Source organism: Anolis sagrei, chromosome Y (genome assembly GCF_037176765.1).
Source record: "Anolis sagrei isolate rAnoSag1 chromosome Y, rAnoSag1.mat, whole genome shotgun sequence".
Taxonomy (NCBI): Eukaryota; Metazoa; Chordata; class Lepidosauria; order Squamata; family Dactyloidae; genus Anolis; species Anolis sagrei.
Window position 1 is genome coordinate 73,049,418 of NC_090035.1, and position 19,447 is coordinate 73,068,864.

The following is a 19,447-nucleotide window of genomic DNA, read 5'->3' on the forward strand; positions in this document are numbered from 1 at the left end:
AAATATTGACAGCTCTACGGCTCCACTCCCATGGAATGCCGGGATTTGCAGTCCAGGGGTGGGGTTAGAATGATGAAGGCCTGTCTCGCTGAACTACAAGTACCAGAACCCCTCCGAAGGGAACATAGAGCTATGAAGTGGCAGTGACGGAGGCGTGGCCTCGGCTGTCCGCTAGGCCAAGCGAAAATGGCGGCGGCCACCACGACGTCGGCTCGAGTTGGGCTTCGTTCTCTGAAGCGGTTGCTGCTAGGCCGCACGCGGTTTCCCGGACGGGCCCCGGCCCGAGGCCTTCGCGCTGGAGTGAGTCCCCGAGACCAAAGGCTCTCCTGTATAGAAACCCCAGGAAGAGGCTTTTCCCTCTCTTCCCCCTTCCCTAATTGTGGGAGAAGAGGAATACCTAGGTTCTTGTGGGTTTTTCGAGCTATATGGCCATGTTCTAGAGGCATTTCTCCTGACGTTTCACCTGCATCTATGACAGGCATCCTCAGAGGTAGTGAGGTCTGTTGGAATTAGGACAATGGGTTTATATATCTGTGGAATGGCTGGGGTGGGGCAAAGAGCTCTTCTCTACTGGAACTAGGTGTGAATGTTTCAACTGACTACCTTGATTAGCATTTGAAGGCCTGGCTGAGCCTGGGAAAATGTTTTGTTGAGAGGTGTTAAGATGTGCCTGTTTCTTTCCTCTGCTGTTTTGCTGTTGCAATTTTAGAGTTTTTTAATACTGGTAGCCAGATTTTGCCATTGAAATCCACAAGCATGTGGACAATTTCAACAGAAAGGAAGGAAGAAACCATGAAAATGAACAAAATCTGGCTACCAGTATTAAAAAAAACTCTAAAATTACAACAGCAAAACAACAGAGAGGAAACAACCAGGCACATCTTAACACCTCTCAACAAAAATTTTTCCCAGGCTCAGCCAGGCCTTCAAATGCTCATGAAGGTGGTCAGTTGAAACATTCACACCTAGCTTCAGCAGGGAAGAGCTCTTTGCCCCACCCCAGCCATTCCACAGATATATAAACCCTTTTTCCTACTTCCAACAGACCTCACTACCTCTGAGGATGCTTGCCATAGATGCAGGCGAAACGTCAGGAGAAAAATTGCCTCCAGAACATGGCCCTATAGCCCGAAAAAACCCACAAGAACCTATTATTATTGTTATTCTTCTTTTATCTCTTGGTTGCCATTATTATTATTATTATTATTATTATTATTATTATGTATTGTCGAAGGCTTTCATGGCCGGAATCACTGGGTTGTTGTAGGTTTTTTCAGGCTATATGGCCATTTTCTAGAGGCATTTCTCCTAACGTTTCGCCTGCATCTATGGCAAAAGTCCTTTGTCTCACCCTGGTCATTCCACAGATATATAAACTCTTTTTCCTAGTTCCAGCAGACCTCACTACCTCTGAGGATGCTTGCCATAGATGCAGGCGAAACGTCAGGAGAAAATGCCTCTAGAACATGGCCATATAGCCTACAACAACCCATTATTATTATACTTTTGTCTCTTAGTTGCTATTATTATTATTATTATTATTATTATTATTATTCTACTTTTATCTCTTGGTTGCCATTATTATTCTGCTTTTGTCTATTGGTTGTCATTATTATTATTATTCTGCTTTTGTGAATTGGTTGTTATTATTATTATTATTATTATTATTATTATGCTTTTATCTCTTGGTCCCATTATTAGTATTATTAGTGTCATTCCATTTTTATCTCATGTTGGGGGTGCTTTGAATGCAATTTTCCTCCTTGGCAGGGAGTTGGACTGGATGGCCCATGAGGTCTCTTCCAACTCTATGATTCTATCCTGGTTGCCATTATTAGTATTAGTAATATTATCTTGCTTTTATTCTTGGTCACAGTTCATTATTATTATTGTTATTCTGCTGTTATCTCATGTTTTCCACTATTATATTTATTTATATCCCACAACATTTAAGAAATGTAATGTAAAATCCAAACATACAAATATTAAAAACAGAATTAAACACAAGGGATTCAATGACAGGGCTTCAAGGTGGCGAGGAGGGGGAGGCATAGAATGGTTTGATTAATTGCCATTCCTAATTCCACCTAAATATTTTGTAGGTCTTTCCAAGGAACAGTTTTCCAGCTTGTGGGCCATTTTGCATCTCAGTCAATACAAATAATAATAATAATAATAATAGAAAAAGAAGAACAGTCCTAGACGCTTGGGAAGTGTTCGACTTGTGATTTTGTGATACGAAATCCAGCATATATATCTCTTTTGCTGTGACATACTGTGTTTTTGTGTTAGCAAAATAATGATAATTATAATAATAATAATAGAAAAACTAACTGGGATCTTATCTGAATAATAATAATAATAATAAGAAGAAGAAGAAGAAGAAGAAGAACCAGCTGGGATCCCATCTCAATAATAATAATAATAATAATAATAATAATGGTGGTGGTGGTGGTGGTGGTGGTGATGATGATGATGATGATGATGATGATGATATTTAGGAGCAGGGTCTGCCTTCAAATCATTTCTGACATATAGTGATCCAAAAGTGAACATATTGAGTCTCTTAAAGAGAGAGAAAACAACATTGGACATTAAACAAATATAAAAGTAATAGTAATAATAAGAATAGGATTTTTCTTGGCAAGATTTCTTCAAAACCCTTGCCTTCCTTTGAGTCAGAGAGAGCCACCTGCCCAAGGGTCACTCAGTAGAGTTCCATGGCTGAGTAGAGAATTAGGGCCAATATATTTCATAGGTATTTATATATTTTGAAATAGACCCCATAGTTGTTGCAAGGAGATTTGTTTTCAGTATGCACCTAAGTGTGCAGATCATTTCCATTGCTTTTTGATGCAAGTAAGAAGTTTGGGACAAAAGCGCTTTGTCCCTTTCCCCCCAGAAGATCATCTAAGGATATCAGGAATTTTTTTTAAGTGTTTTCCAATACATTGGGGGGACGAGGTGGGAAGACTCCCTTTCTGGCTATTCGAGACTTTGCAGCTACTAAAACTGAGGGGAGGAGACATTCTCTCGGCCCTGTGACTTTCTCTTCCCCAATTGGGCCCTTTCAAGGGGTGTGTTGTTTTCCTGGACAGCATCCAGTCCTCGCCACCCTCCTCTCTGGTTTGATTTACTTACGGAGATCAATTCGTTTCCTTGTCACAGCTTTTCAGGGCCCAAGATCAACACAGAAATATATTTTTTGTGTCTCAGACTTGACTTTGACAAGGACCTCCGGTTTCTTAATTAAACACATCCTTCCCATATCTGACACCTTAATTGACACTTTTTTATTATTACTCAAACAGACTGAGCTGAATCCAGATATTGTTAGACCACAGATCCCAGCAACTCTATTCAGCTATAGCCAGTGAGTGAGAGGTGCTGGGATTCAAATCCATAATCTGGATTGGGCTATTCCCACCCTTGGATTAAAATACTATTGGGTTGTTGTAGGTTTTTCAGGCTGTATGGCTATGTTCTAGAAGCATTTTCTCCTGATGTTTCACCTGCATCTGTGGCAAGCATCCTCAGAGGTTGTGAGGTTTACACAACCTCTGAGGATGCTTGCCACAGATGCAGGCAAACCGTCAAGAGAGAATGCTTCTAGAACATGGCCATACAGCCCGAAAAACCTACAACTCAGTGATTCCGGCCATGAAAGCCTTTGACAATATATTAAAATGCTATTGTTACATCTATAAAGTACTCTAGTTCCATTACTGAAATTACTTTAGAGATGTACAGGGTGTCCATAATCTCATTATTTAAATGATAAAGACACTTTACATGAGAAAGAGACTTCATGGAAATCCTGTACATTCATTCCTCCTTGGAAAGCACTATTTTCCAACAGTGAGGAGGAAATGAAGGCACATTTGAAAGTAGCTGGAAGAGAAACAAGTCCTTCCCTTGCAGGGAGAAAGTAGGATAAAAATAAATGAATATATTTCCCGAAACACCTATCTCTTCTGGCAGGCCTACCCAGACAGTTTTAATGACGAATGTTAAACCTGCACCTTATGTTTAATAGGTTTTGTGTATTTTAATATGTATTTTGTGGGAATATGTTTTAATATGTGTATTTTAAAGAACGTATGTTTTACAGTGTTTTAACCTATCTCAAGCCACGAGGAGAGGCAGGCAATAAATAATAATAATTATTATTACTATTACTATTATTATTATTACTATATTGCCAGAAGGAGGGGTTTATTACCTTTAACTGTGTTTCTTCAAGTGGTCATCTGTGAAATTTGCACGCCACAGGTACGTATTTCACAGAGACCACGCTGAAGAAAGAGGGATTGCTTACCTGTAACCTTGTTTCTTTGAGTGGTCATCTGTGAAATTGGGGGTGGTGACGGCTGACAGGGAGCTCTGGCGTGGGCTGGTCCATGAGGTCACGAAGAGTCGGAAGCGACTGAATGAATGAACAACAACAAACCATGTTTCTTCGAGTGGTCATCTGTGAAATTCCCACCTGTAGCATGTGTATTTCACAGAGACCATACTGAAGAATCTGGATAGTCGGATTCAACAGAATAGTGGAAGCTCAGTTGATTATAACTTATTGTTTCCCAGTTCAGGGCTAGCTAGATGATCCCCAGTGAACCTTCTGTGGCTTTCCTTTTAAAAATACGAGCCAAAGGGCCAGCTCTGTGTAACAGCAGCTTTTGGAGTGATTGAAATACCAGATATTGTGCTGCTATTCTAATACTTGCGTGCATTTTTCTAGGGATGCCTCCAACAGCAGGAAGAGTTTACCTCCCTTGAGGAGAAGCCGCAATTCCCCGGTGCTTCGGCTGAGTTTGTGGACAGGCTCGAGTTCATCCAACCCAATGTCATTTCCGGAATTCCTATTTACCGGGTCATGGACCGGCAGGGGCAGATTGTCAATCTCAGTGAGGACCCACAGGTGAGGCATAAAGATTCATTTGCATTAGCCACACCCTTAAGGCTGGGGGGAAAAAATCCACAAAATTTTAAAGGTCCATATTTCATCGTGTAATAGTCATCACCACATAATCGTCACATCCTTTTCTTTGTCTTCCAAAATTGTTTTCTGGTCTTTCAATGTGTAATCATGATATATATATTGTTTAGGGTTCATCTCCCTCCCTTCCTCTTCCTTTCTCGGAGCAGTAACTGGAGATTCAAAGGCACGCTTTTGTGTTCACATAATGGTCGCACAACACCCCCTTTGGGGAAAAAGTTGGCGACCATTATGCGGTAAAATATGGTAATCAGTTCAAGCTCTATTTAAATATTGTTCTTCTAGTGCCATTTCCTATTTTGCTTCATCTCTTTCTTTGCTGCAGCTTTCCAAGGAGCAAGTCTTGAAGTTCTACAAGAGCATGACCCTTTTGAACACTATGGATCGGATCCTATATGAGTCACAGAGGCAGGTAAAGCCACAGCCCACAAACTCAGAACTGGAAGAGTGAGAAAGAGTTTGACTGGAAGAGTGAGAAAGAGTTTGACTCCCATTGGCCGGGATCCTACCTGTCCAATATAGTGTAAGAGTCCCACAGATGGAACTCTGCTATGGCTCACCATCACCCTCATCATTGTTTTGTGCCTTAGTCTTTCTGCGGAGCCATTATTTGACTGGTGGAGAGCACAGAGATCAGCATCTGGCTGTACTTCTGGAGGTGCAAACCAATGTCATCTTCTGCTGAGATCTGTAGGATTCAAGCAAACAATGACATTAGTCTGAGTCTTATCTACAGGGCACCGTCAGATGCTTCTCCAATCCTCGTGCGCTCTCCCTGACAGCCATAGGATGAACATGTTGGGTGAGTGGGCTTAATAACAAAAGACCCTCCTCATAAATATACAGCAGAGAAACTTATTAGCAGCAGCATGACCCAGTATCAGTAGCCAAAAGTGATAAAAGAACAAAAACACACAGACTAATGTTATCTCTTCCATAGGAGGCTTTGAAACAATGGCTTCAAACTACAAGAAAGGATATTCCATCTGAACATTAGGAAGAACTTCCTGACTGTGGGAGCTGTTCAGCAGTGGAACTCTCTACCCCAAAGTGTGGTAGAGGCTCCTTCTTTGGAAGCCTTTAAACAGAGGCTGGATGGCCATCTGTCGGCGGTGCTTTAAATACAATTTTCCTGCTTCTTGGCAGGGGGTTGGACTGGATGTCCCATGAGGTCTTTTCCAACTCTATGAGTCTTTATTGCAAAATAATATGGTTGCAAGAACAAGGTTTCCATAACACAAAGTTCCTTACACCTTTTTCTTTGTTTCCACACTGGACTTCTTTCTCATGCAGATAAACAGCTTCGCTTTTACAGAACTTCCTCTCACACCAAAGTTACACAGGAGTTTCGTACAGTAGCTTTTTACACACAGCAGCTATCACACTGAGGCTTTCTCATACTGAGGCCTACCTCACACTGAGACCTTTCTCCCACTTAGGCCTTCTCACACTGAGGACTCTTTCGAACTAATGCCTCTCTCCCACTGAGGCAAACAGGCCTTCTCATACTGAGACCTACTAACACACTGAGGCTCCCCTCCCAAAGAGACCTCTCACAGACTGAGGACAACTAAGCTACAGTCACACCTGCTTATATAGAACTACAGCTTTTGCTGAGTCCTTGCATCCATTTAACCCTTTAAGTGCTTGACTCACATTTTTGTAATTAAAAATGCCTAGTTAAATTTTAATATTTCTGACAGAACATTAATGGGGGAGACTATTGTATGGGATGGATGGGGCTTTGGGTCATTGCTGTGCGTGAAAGAGAATGCCAATCTCAACAACAACAATTAAGAAAGATACAAGCATAAAATGGATTTATCTTTGCTTTCATCAGGGACAGGAACTCTTTACATGAGCTTTCTCCCAGCTTGGAAATGGGTGAACTAGCACAAGACTGGACACGATCTGGAGGACCATATTTTAGCCCCTAAGACAAGAGTTGCCTCTGCCCACAAAACAAAAACCCAACAGTTTAGAGGTCCACTTCCTTGGAGAGTATTGGATAAATTTCAGGGGTGTGTTACGCAGGAGGCTTCCAGAAATGTCTTACTATTTTAGCTGCGAAGAACAGGAGGGATTTCTATCCTTAATATGTTGATAGAGACCAAAGTATGGAGATCCTGACCTTTCTTCCATTAAAAAAACAAGTTTCCCTTTCTTTTCCTAGGGGCGAATCTCCTTTTACATGACCAATTATGGGGAGGAAGGCACCCACATTGGGAGTGCAGCTGCTCTCGATGACACTGACCTTGTGTTTGGACAGTATCGGGAAGCAGGTAAGGAGCTGTGGGGATGTGAATCTTTGCTTGTTTTATTCTCACGTGCAAAAATGGATGATTTTAGAAGTATGAATTATTCATGTGAATTATTCAGTGGTAGATATATCTCTCAGACCTTTTTTTGGGGGGGGGGGGAATCATTTGCTTTGAATGATGATTGACTTGTATTAATAACACCATGTAAAATGATTTTTATTCCTGGGTTATCAGTGTCATATCTTAATTGGTTCTGCCCTAAAAACATGGGGAAAGTGTATTAAACTGACAAAATTTTGCATCACATTTTGCTCAATGAATATCCTGTCGAATCTCAACCAATTCAACTTCGTTTGTGGCAGCCACAAAAATGAAGTTTCTGGAGTAGAACAACTACATTCAAAGTAAGGACTTCACAATTAAACAGGAAATAACACTTTCAAACCAGAAAAAGAAAACTTTCAATTTTTGTTTCATAGTGTAAACTGAATAAGTTTTATTTTATTTTATTTTGCAATATATTTTTATTTTATTTAAGGAAATAAGGGGAAAGGAAAGTGTTTAATATTCCAAGTAAAGTGGGAGAACAATTTGATGAAAGGAAAGTAGGAAAAAAGAGAGAGGGAAGTGGGTACAAACTGGGGGAACTTAATAATAATAAAAGGGGTGGAGGGAGGAAAAATAAACAAACAATGTAAAATGATAAAGAAAAAATGAAAGGTAAAAATAAAAATGGTAAAATTGTGACTTTTTTCTAATCTTTTGCGATTTAAAGTTTGTTTGAATAAGTTTTATTTTCTGTAACAGTGTTGACTACAGCAGATTCCTTAATACATTTTTTTCTTTTGTGCAATTTAATCCCCAATATGGCTTTCTGGTTTGATACCGTTTTTAGATATTCAGATCAATTCATTAACGTCATTATAATTTGGCTTTGTTTTTGTTTTTTTTCCTTAGACTATTCTTTCTTTTTTGGGTTGTTCTTTGTTCACTTTATTTGGGAAAATAAGATGAATGGATTGCGAGAACAGGACATGCTTCAGAGTTGCTGAACACCTTGTTTATGTGGGAATGTTATTAATATTATTGATATATGACTAGGCAGATAAACCAGTATGTATTTCAGTATACCCAGGATTGCATTACTCCCTTTTCAACCGAAAGGGAGCAACGAAAGAGCCCCCTTTGGCACACTGAGTTAAACCCTTATGCCAACAGGACTGTTGACTGAAAGGTCAGCAATCCAAATCTGTGGAGTGGGGTGAGCTCCTGTCTATCAACTCCAGCTTCCCATATGGGGACATGAGAGAAGCCTCCCATAGGATGGTAAAACATCCAGGCATCCCCTGGGTAACGTCCTTGCAGACAGCCAATTCTCTCACACTAGAGGCGACTTGCAGTTTCCCAAGTCACTCCTGACATGGAAAACAAACTGAAGGAGCAGGATTCTTTCTCTTCTCACTTCAGTGTATCCTATCAAATAAGTTATCTCTGTGGAGATATTGTTGATCCTGAACTTGGCTTTTTACCTAGTATGTTAGTAATGAGAAACCAGTATGGGGCTGGTAGCAGTACCTTTCTATCTAATGCGGTCTCTCTTTTTGTTTGTTTCACTAGGTGTCCTGATGCACAGGGGGTACCCCCTGGACCTCTTTATGGCACAGTGCTATGGCAATGCCAGTGACCCTGGAAAAGGCCGCCAAATGCCTGTGCATTATGGCTGCAAGGATATGCATTTTGTTACGATATCATCCCCACTGGCTACTCAAATCCCACAAGGTGAGGCATTTCTTTATTTAGGAGGGAGAGAAATACATGAAGCATCCTTGTGTACTCCAGAGATTTATTTATCGTGTCAGAAGCGAGTTGAGGGTACAGTTAAAATGCATTTTAAAACACTAAGTTTTAAGAACTTGGCATAATGCTAAATATCCTTTGACAAGAAGCTGGTCTCTTCAAGTGCCTCTGGTGTCACTGTGATAAGGTCCTCCATTGTGCATGTGGCAGGGCTCAGGTTGCATGGTAGTAGGTGGTCTGTGGTTTGCTCTTCTCCACACTTTCATATTGTGGACTCCACTTTATAGCCCCATTTCTTAAGGTTAGCTCTGCATCTTGTGGTGACATAGCTCAGCGTGTTCAGCATCTTCTAGGTTGTCTATTCTTCTGTGTGCCCAGGAGGGAGTTTCTCCTCCGCCACTTATTGAGGTGCTTGGTTTTTGCCTGCCATTTTGGACTCTTGCTTGCTAAACTGTCCCTGCGAGTATCTCTGTAGATCTTAGGAAGCTGTTTCTTGATTTCAGGCACTGACATGCTGGCTGATATCTGAACAGGGGCCCAAAATGTCAGTGCCTTGATCTTTTCATTGCTGGCTGCTACTTCCCGGCGGATGTCAGGTGGTGCGATATCAGCAAAATAGTATAATTTCTCCAGTGGTGTGGGGCGTAGGCATCCTGTGATAATGCAGCATGTCTCATTAAGAGCCATGTCCACTGTTTTAACATGGTGAGATGTTTTCCACACTGGCCATGCGTATTCAGCAGCAGAGTAGCAAATCGCAAGGGCAGAAGTCTTCACTGTGTCTGGTTGTGATCCTCAGGTTGCAACAGTCAACTTTTGTACAATATTATTTCTAGTGCCCATTTTTTTGCTTGATATTCAAACAGTGCTCCTTATAAGTCAGAGCATGGTCCAGAGTGACTCCCACATATTTCAGTGTACTGCAATTCTCCACTGGGATTCCTTCCGAGGTAATCCTCAGAACTGAATATGCTTTCTGTGAAAAGCACACATCTGCATTTTAGATGGATTAGGAATCAACTGGTTTTCCCTGTAATAGGCAGTAAGAGCACCTAAAGCTTTGGAGAACTTCTGTTCAAAGTTCCCTGCTTGAGCGGTGATGGCATGATCGTCAGCATAGATGCAATTCTTTGTCCCTTCTGTCAGAGATAAAGTACTGGCACTGCCAATCAGAATTGAGAGTATCAAGTCAAACTAAACTATTTATTTTTTAATACTGTTGGTATTTAATTCGATTTTAATGTTTATATGTTTTTAGGTATTAAATTGTTTTGTATTGGTTTTTATATAAACTGCTTTGAGCCTCTATTTAGTAATAAAAAACAGCATATAAATGTTATTGCAATAATAATAATAAGAATAATAATAAGAAGAATATTTTTCATAGAAAAGCTTGAAACAGTTACTTTATTGGAGTACTAAAGTCCAAGTGGAAAGTGAATAACTATTTTTAATTCTAGTCCATAGTTCTATTCCTTTTGAGATAGATTCTAAGATTGTGCATCTGTCCTGGTATTTCTGTTCAGGATCTTGGATAACAACATTGCTCCTGTATTTTTTCAGCAAGAAGTGACTAAAATGAAGTAGTTGTTTCTGCAGGCACATAATAAATTGCCTAAGCATTGCTCCCCTTTCCTCTTCTTGTTCTCATTTCTCCCTCCACTTACTCTTGGCAGCTGTCGGCTCTGCCTACGCCCTCAAGAGGGAGAACAACAACCGGATTGTGATCTGCTACTTTGGGGAAGGGGCTGCCAGTGAGGGCGATGCCCATGCGGGGTTCAACTTTGCCGCCACCCTGGAGTGCCCCATCATTTTCTTTTGCCGGAACAATGGTTACGCCATCTCCACTCCAACCTCTGAGCAGTACCGGGGTGATGGCATTGGTAAGTGTCGGCATGTAAGATGCCACCAAGCCCCCTAAGTTCCCTACTGGGATCTGGATGAAGAAATCCAGGACAATCAGTGAGAGACCTTTCATATTATAGTGGTACTCATTTCAACTCACCACGGCTCTGAAAGTTTACACTTCTTTCCAAGGTGAACAAAAAGACAATTACAATACAGTTCTAAACCTTTGCACTGCTCCAAAGTAGTCATTGACAGACAGGTGCTGTTCCATGAGACATCACTTGCTACTCCCCAGCAAAAATAGAAACATTAGCCATGGGTACAAGTATGGTACTGGTCCTTGGCATATTATGGGAAATAATTTTGTCTCTTAGGTCAGAACTGAGGAGCACAGCTGTATATATTTACTCAGAGGCAAAACCTGTCACGACGCCAGGGCTCTGCCAGTACACAGGCAGAGGTGAACCAAAACAAACACCAGCTTGTGTCAAAATGTTTAATTGAATTGGCACTTACTATCTGACTGTTTTCTTAGTTCAAATATAAAACATAAAGATAGCACTCAGCCACACAATATAAAACAAAGACTGGTAACAAACCCTGATGCAGGTTCAGGAGAATACCATAGTCAAAAGGTTCAGTCCAGTAGTCAAATGCCAAGAGTTCAGTGATTAAAGTCCAAGGATCAAGAGTCCATACCAGGCATCCTCAAACTGCGGCCCTCCAGCTGTTTGGGCTTCCAACTCCCAGAAGCCCTACTGAGCTTGTTCAGTTGTCAGGAATTCTGGGAGTTGAAGGTCCAAATAGCTGGATGGCTGCAGTTTGAGGATGTCTGGTCTATATGGTAGTCAACAGCCAGTCCAGAGATTCAAGGTTCCAGGGTTCCAAGAGTTCAAGAGACAGGTCAGGATACCGAAAATCCACAAACCTGGAGGAAAACCAGTAGTATCCACAGCCAAATAGGACAAATAATTTTCTCCCAAAGATGAGTCTCCAGGCTATCTCCTTATATCCAGTTAAACCCAGCTGTCTCTTGCACGCCTCCACTCTTAATTGCTTTTGCTGTAAATTAATAATATGGATATAAGCAAGTACATTTATAATATTATAATATATATATAATTTATAATATTAAAATAATTTTATATATATATATATATATATATATATATATAAATAATCATCTTACTGGGATCTGCACGCATTATTCACCGATACATCACACAGTCCTAGACACTTGGGAAGTGTCCGACATGTGATCCAATTCAACAGCCAGCAGAGTGTCTGCTGTGGACTCATCTTGTTGTGTTTCAAATATTAATAATAATTTTAAAAAACGTTATTTATAACCTGCCACCATCTCCCCAAGGGGCGGCTTACATGAGGCCAAGCCCAGCAATACAACAATGCAAATATACATATAAGAAAACAACAATATAATAAAATAAAATAAAAGCTTACTTAAAGATTACTCTCCCCTTTAGAACTGACAGGGGTTAGGACTGACATTAGCCCTTTCCATCACCAACTGCTAGGCCTGACACCACCATCCACCATGGAACGTGATACATGACAAAACCCATTAAGTTCAGTGGGACACATATCCAGGAAATGGACACAAGATCTCAGCCTTACCAATCTTCCATAATCTCATGGGTAGTGGGTTATTTTGTTTCACCCAGCTTTATATATCTGGATGTGTATTCAGATGTAATCACCATTCTCTACTAGCAGGAAAAGCTCTGGAATTTTAAAATATTGCATGTGTTGCACCCCAGGCCTGGAGCCACCTATTACTACAGCACCACACAAGAATCCATAGTTTAAGCAAACAGTTTATTTTGAAAATACATGAAAAAAGCAGAAATAAAGAAAGAAGAGGAATAATCCAAAAAAGGCTTAACAATAGATGATAACTGCACCAAAATCCAAATGTCTCATAAAAATCCAAAGGTAACACAGTTCAGGAATGGCCAAAAAATCACCGGTACAGCATAAGTTATATTTAGAAAAACTTGAGTGGGAATCATAACGCAATAATATAGAAAACTTCCAGGATACTTGAATCCAAAACCAGGGCTTGACTTGACACAATGTCCAAAAAACTCAGGCCTAGCTTCTCCCTCGAAAAACGTTGCCTAACTTTAAGGTAAACATCAGGCTCTTAATAAGCACTCATTAAATCATTTTGTTTCCCACAAATTCTGTATATCGTTCCCATGTAAAGATTACGGAGCCAGTTCTCTGCTCTGAACTGTAAACAAAGACCTTTGCTAATCTCCGCAATGCCAAGTGCTTTCCATTGAGAGCTTTCCACTCGACCCTTTATCTAAAGCTGTTATTTCTGGCTCCACTGGGTGACCTTGGAGCTCTGCACTGCCTGAGCCAGTTTCATTTCCCTGCCCTGAATAATCAACAGTTTGAACCTGGCCTGAATCTCCATCCATATGAACCCCAGGAAATCGCACAATCCCTTCTGATTCATCAGTGAACCCATCAGCCCCTGGCTGAGCTACAAAAGTGTGATACAGATGTTAACTTAGGAGTGAAAAGCTATCCAAGTTCTGCCATCATCGGTTGTCGATGTATCCTTTCCGCCTGCAGCTGCCCGGGGTCCTGGATATGGCATCCACTCCATCCGAGTGGATGGCAACGATGTCTTTGCGGTGTACAATGCCACCAAGGAAGCCCGGCGCCGGGCTGTAGCAGAGAACCAGCCATTCCTCATTGAGGCCATGACTTACAGGTAAGAATGGGATTGTGACGTGGGAATGGAATATTAACCTGATACGAAGCGGTGTCTGGGAAGAGGCTGGATGAGACCAAGGAATTTGGCTAAATTTATTATTATTTATTCATTTATTTCGTACATTTCTATCCTGCCCTTCTCCCCACCAGGGGACTCAGAGCGGCCTCACATAGGCATCAACGATGCTTACAACATATACATCAAAGAATACAATAAAACAGTAAAACAGTAACATCATCTTAAAACATCAAACACATCAGCTAATACATTCATTTACCAGATAATATTAAAAAGCTAGTAAAACAAAAATCAAACACCTGACTACAGAGCCAGGTCTTCAGTTGTCTTCTAAAGGATAGGAGGGAGGTGGCCAACCTGATATCCTTAGGGAGGGAGTTCCACAGACGGGGCCACTGCCGAGAAGGCCCTGTCTCTCATCTCCACCAACCGTGTTTGTGAGAGTGGCAGGGTCGAGAGCAGGGCCTCTCCTGATGATCTTAAGCTTCGTGATGGTTCATAGCAGGAGATACGTTCTAGGGCTCTGACCCAATAACCTGGATGATGCCAAGGAATTTGGCTAAATCTGTTGTGTTCCAGGGCTCTGACCCAATAACCAAAACAAACCCGGGAATGTGCCAAATCCAGTTTTACTTAAACGAGGAACTTAAAATACTGAGTCTCTTCAAGGTCTGACTACAGAACAGAAGGTAATACAAACAAAGTCCCAAGTTTACAATAGCACAATCTGTAGTCGGGATAAGCAAGGGAAAACTGATGTCCAAAGGTACAAACTGAATCAAGCCAGGAAGTCAGCACCGAGTTCAGGTACAAGGTTTCAAGGTATAACAGGTATAAAGCAAGGTGTCAATATTCAACAGAGTTAAGGAAAGGATCACAAGAATAAGGTCTGGGTATTGAGATTCAACCCAGGGGTAACAGGCAAAATACAGGTCCCATAGCTCAACAGTTACTGCTTCCAAGAGCAATCTCTTGCAGAGCTCTTTTTATGCAGAGATTCTCTGCTTCTGCTGATACGAGCAGGCTTTCGCCAATAATCTCTGCAACCTGGGAAACAGGTTATGTGAACAGGAAGGTCAACTTGACCTCTTCCAAACAAGAGACAGATTAATCTTTTCCAAGTACTCAGCAGCAGCTGAATAATGATGATGATGATGATAATGATAATGTAATAATAATAATAATAATAATAATAATAACTTCTTATATCCCACCACCATCTCTCCGAAGGGACTCGGGGTGGCTTACAAGTGGGACCAAGCCCAATAACAACAAAGTTAGACAAGTAAAAACACATTAAAAACACAATAAACATGACAACCTAATTACACAATTGAAACAGTAAAACATAAAAACACAATTAAAGTAAATCAAAGCCAATCTCAATAACCAGGACTTTGGTGGGCAGATCAAAATTTAGGAAGGGCTGGGTTAGGGTTAGATAGAGTGGGGACTGGCCTAATATCCCTACGGAGGAAGTTCCAGAGCTAGGGGACACCACCAAGAAGGCTTTCTCTCTCGTCCCCACCAACCATGCTTGTGACGGTGGTGGGAGCGAGAGAAGGGTCGCCCCAGCAGATCTTAGGGTCTGTGCCAGTTCATAGGGGGACATGCGGTCACGAAGCTAGACAGGACCCAAACCGTTTAGGGCTTTGTCGGTGATGACCTGCACTTTGAATTGGGACCAGAAACTTACCGGCAACAGTGGAGTTGTTTTAATAGGGGTGTTGTCCGCTCCCTATTATTATTATTATATATTATATATTATATATTATATATTATAATATATTATGAATAATAAGAATAATAACTTTATTTATAGCCCGCCCTATCTTCTCAAAGGGACTAAGGGTGGTTTACAGACAAAAGTAACAAAGTGGCAAACATTCATTGCCAAAATGAACAAACAACAACAATAAATCAAGTGGAGGTGCTGTGGCCTGGAGGAGGGCGATGGAGAGGCCAATCCTCCCTAGAGATATCAGATTGGCCACCTTCCTCTTGTCTTTTAGAAGGGAAACAAAGACTGGTTATGGGACCAAGCGTTTGATCAGTGAGCAGCAAGTGGAAGAAGATCACACAACTTATGGCAATGAATTGACCCGGACTGATTTCTGGATTTCGATTTTAATGGATGTGTCTTAATTGTTTTAATTGTTGTTTCAATATTTTTAATATTTTGATTGTACTGTGGTTGTTTTTATGATGCTAGCATCGTATGATGCTTTTGTTAGGCCGCCCTGAGTCCTCCTTCGGGGGGAGAAGGGCGGGGTATAAATATAGGAAATAAATAAATAAATAAATAAAAATCCTGGGCCCATTGGCCTACCAAACTGCTGGCCAAGACGAAATTATTGTATGCTTGCTGTTCCTTCAGGATCGGGCACCACAGCACAAGTGATGACAGCTCTGCGTATCGCTCAGTGGATGAAGTCAACTATTGGGACAAGCAGGACCATCCCATCTCTCGCCTCCGTCACTATATGGCCGGCCGAGGCTGGTGGGATGAGGAGCAGGAGAAGATCTGGCGCAAGAAATCCCGTAAAAGAGTAGGTGGCAGGATTGAATGGCAATCTCCCTTAATGGGTGCACCAAAACAAGTGGTAGCCAAAAACATCCCATATTCTTGCATTGACAGCTTTCCTCACTCCCTTCCCCAGAAATTGCCACAATCTGTAAAAAAAATCTGGGCTATTCTAACCTGCAGAATTGGTGTTGTGTTAAGAATTGTGGGAGTTGACGTCCAAAACACCTGGAGGGCTGAAGTTTGCCCATGCCTGGTTTAGGGCCTCAAGTTTGCCACGCCAAAATATAAACATTTGGGAATGTGGCTTCCATCTCTGGCCTGATTTTTGTTGGGTGAGTGGACTTACTGACAAAAGTCCATCCTCATAAATGTATAGCAGAGTAACTTATTAGCAGTAGCGTGACCCAGCACAAGAAGCCAAAAGTGATAAAAAGAGCAAAAACACACAGACCAATGTTATCGTTTCCATAGGAGGCTTTTCTTTATAACAAGATAATATGGTTGAACTATTTACAAGGACATGGTTTCCTTAACACAAATTAAGTTCTTTATACTTCTTTCTTTGCTTCCACGCTGGGCTTCTATCTCATGCAGATAAACAGCTTCGCTCTCACAGAACCTCTTCTCACACCAAAGTTACACTGGAGCTTCACACAGTAACTTTTTACACACTGAAGTGCCACACACAATGGCCTTCAACCTGGGGCTTCTTTCACCGAAGCTTCTCACACCAGGCCTTCTTATACTGAGACCTACTAACACTTAAGTCCTACCTCACACTGAGGCCTTTCTCCCAATGAGGTCTTCTCACACTGAGAGCTCTTTCAGACTGATGCCTCTCATACACTAAGGTGAACTAACACTGAGATCTTCTGATACAGAGGCCTACTAATGCAGCTGACTCCCAGCTACCGGGACTGTGGCGCAGCTGGCTGGGAGTCAGCTGCATTAAGATCACTACTAACCGAAAGGTCATGAGTTCGAAGCCAGCCCGGGTCGGAATGAGCTTCCAACCAAAATTGTGTAGCTTGTTATCGACCTTTGCAACCCGAAAGACAGTTGCATCTGTCAAGTAGGAAATTTAAGTACCACTTATGTGGGGAGGCTAATTTAACCGATTTACGAGGCCATAAAAATCTCCAGGAAGTATGCAAAGAATGAGGAAGTACTTCATCAGTGTCACAAACGGAGGGTGAAGCAACAGCTCCCCTGGTGGCCAGAAGCTGGAATGTTAAATAGCCTCTGAGTGTCTGTCTATATATGTTGTGTGTCTATGGCATTGAATGTTTGCCATGTATATGTATATTGTAATCCGCCCTGAGTCCCCTGCGGGGTGAGAAGGGTGGAATATAAATACTGTAAATAAATAAATAAATACTAACATAGAGAGACCCTTTTCCCACAGAGAACTATCACAGACTGAGGGCTACTAAACTACAGGCACACCTGTTTATATCGAACTGCAGCTTTTGCTGAGTCCTTGCATCTATTTAACCCTTTCACATTTTTGTAATTAATAATCCCTAGTTAATTTTTAATAAACAGCTTTGCATTTTCAGAACTTCCTCTCACATCAAAGTTACACAGGAGCTTCATGCAGAAGCTTTTTACACACAGCAGCCATCACACAGGCGCTTCCTCTCACACTGAGGCTTTCTCATACTGAGGCCTACCTCACACTGAGGACTTTCTCCCACTGAGGCCTTCTCACACTGAGGGCTCTCTCAGACTAATGCCTCTCTCCCACTGAGGCGAACTGAGGCCTTCTCATACTGAGACCTACTAACACACTGAGGCCCTCCTCCCAGGGAGACCTCTCACAGACTGAGGACACCTAAGCTACAGTCACACCTGTTTATATAGAACTACAACTTTTGCTGCGTCCTTGCATCCATTTAACCCTTTCAGTGCTTCATTTTTGTAATTAAAAATCCCTAGTTAATATTTAATATTTCTGACATTTTTTGCCTTCTCTTCCCCTTTTCTCCAGGTGATGGAGGCCTTCGAAGAGGCAGAGCGCAAGCTGAAGCCCAAATTCCAGCACCTCTTTTCGGACGTCTACTCGGAGATGCCCTGGCACATCCAGAAGCAGCAGGAATCCTTGGAGCGCCACCTCAAGCAGTACGGCGAACACTACCCCTTGGACCACTATGAGAAGTGATTTGTAAGTCCTCCTCGCTTTTCAATGAGCAGGATTTGCTGAAAGAACTTTAGCTCAAAGAGAGAGCTATTTGTAATCACTTCCTTCTCACCATGATAATGGTGCGAACGAGTTCTGACTCCTCTGATAGGGATTTGTGGACAACTGTGGTGAAGGACAAGCACCTATAAGCTCTGGCACCTTTAGTCGCTCCAGTCCAGCTTGGGTTAGCTGCCCACTGGCTTGTTTTGCCCCAATTTTAAAACACAGATATATATATTTTAGTTGAACATAGCCTTATTTAAAGCACAGGAGCAGTTGACGGCTCTACTGCTGTGCATAAGAACTGCCTTATCTGTGTGCTGTTCCTTTTCTGGATCGGCTTCTCCTGCCTCCTGTTACATCTGTCTCCCTTGGTTCTGCTATTCCGCAAACACTGGGCAAGAACCAACAGGCAGCATCTTGGTTTCCTTTCCTGGAGGAGTTGTGTCTAAAAAAAAAAAAAAAGCACATTTGCCAAAATTATTTTCAGTTCCCTTCAATCAGTTTTGTGAGAAAGCAATGGATGTATGTATTTGAGAGAGAATGAGATTGTCCACTTTCCTTTCAAGGTAAACTTGCAGTGGCTGCATCTAGTCTGTGTTCATGTCTTTTGGAGAAGACCTGGCCAATAACTCCTAAATTTGTCTTTAGTTAATTCATCAAAATAGTAAAAGGGCTTTTCCCTGGAAAATTACTGAGGAAACAACTGTAGTGTAAATTCTGGCTATCAATAATAATAAAATAATAACACATTATTTATAGACTATCTCCCCAAAGGGACTCAATGAAACTAAATTGGTGCTGAAAACAAAATTTAAAAAATAAGAGGTGGATATCAACTGGGCTTTTGCCTGATTGTCTTCCTTAGCCAAAGCACCACTGCAATTATTCAGCACTCTCTTGAACTGTTACATTTTTCCTTAATCATAACTGTTAGACAGAAAGCACAAGATTTAATTTTATCTGGGGCTTTGGGAGAATAATTGGTGAATGTCAGCTACTCCAGGCAGCTGTATGTTTGGTAAGAAGGCAAGTTGGCAAAGTAATAAAAAAGGATTTTACAGTA

At 41.4% G+C, this 19,447-nt stretch overlaps 1 protein-coding gene across 1 annotated transcript; it reads left to right on the plus strand.

The window, feature by feature from the left end:
* The first annotated feature begins 135 nt into the window (after positions 1-135).
* LOC132780036 (2-oxoisovalerate dehydrogenase subunit alpha, mitochondrial) lies at positions 136-19,447 on the plus strand. The gene is made up of 9 exons (XM_060783565.2): positions 136-300; positions 4,742-4,921; positions 5,325-5,411; positions 7,173-7,281; positions 8,878-9,039; positions 10,734-10,940; positions 13,510-13,651; positions 16,050-16,221; positions 18,190-19,447. Exons 1-9 carry the CDS (start codon positions 187-189, stop codon positions 18,358-18,360), a joined length of 1,344 nt encoding a protein of 447 aa, XP_060639548.2. The 5' UTR covers positions 136-186; the 3' UTR covers positions 18,361-19,447.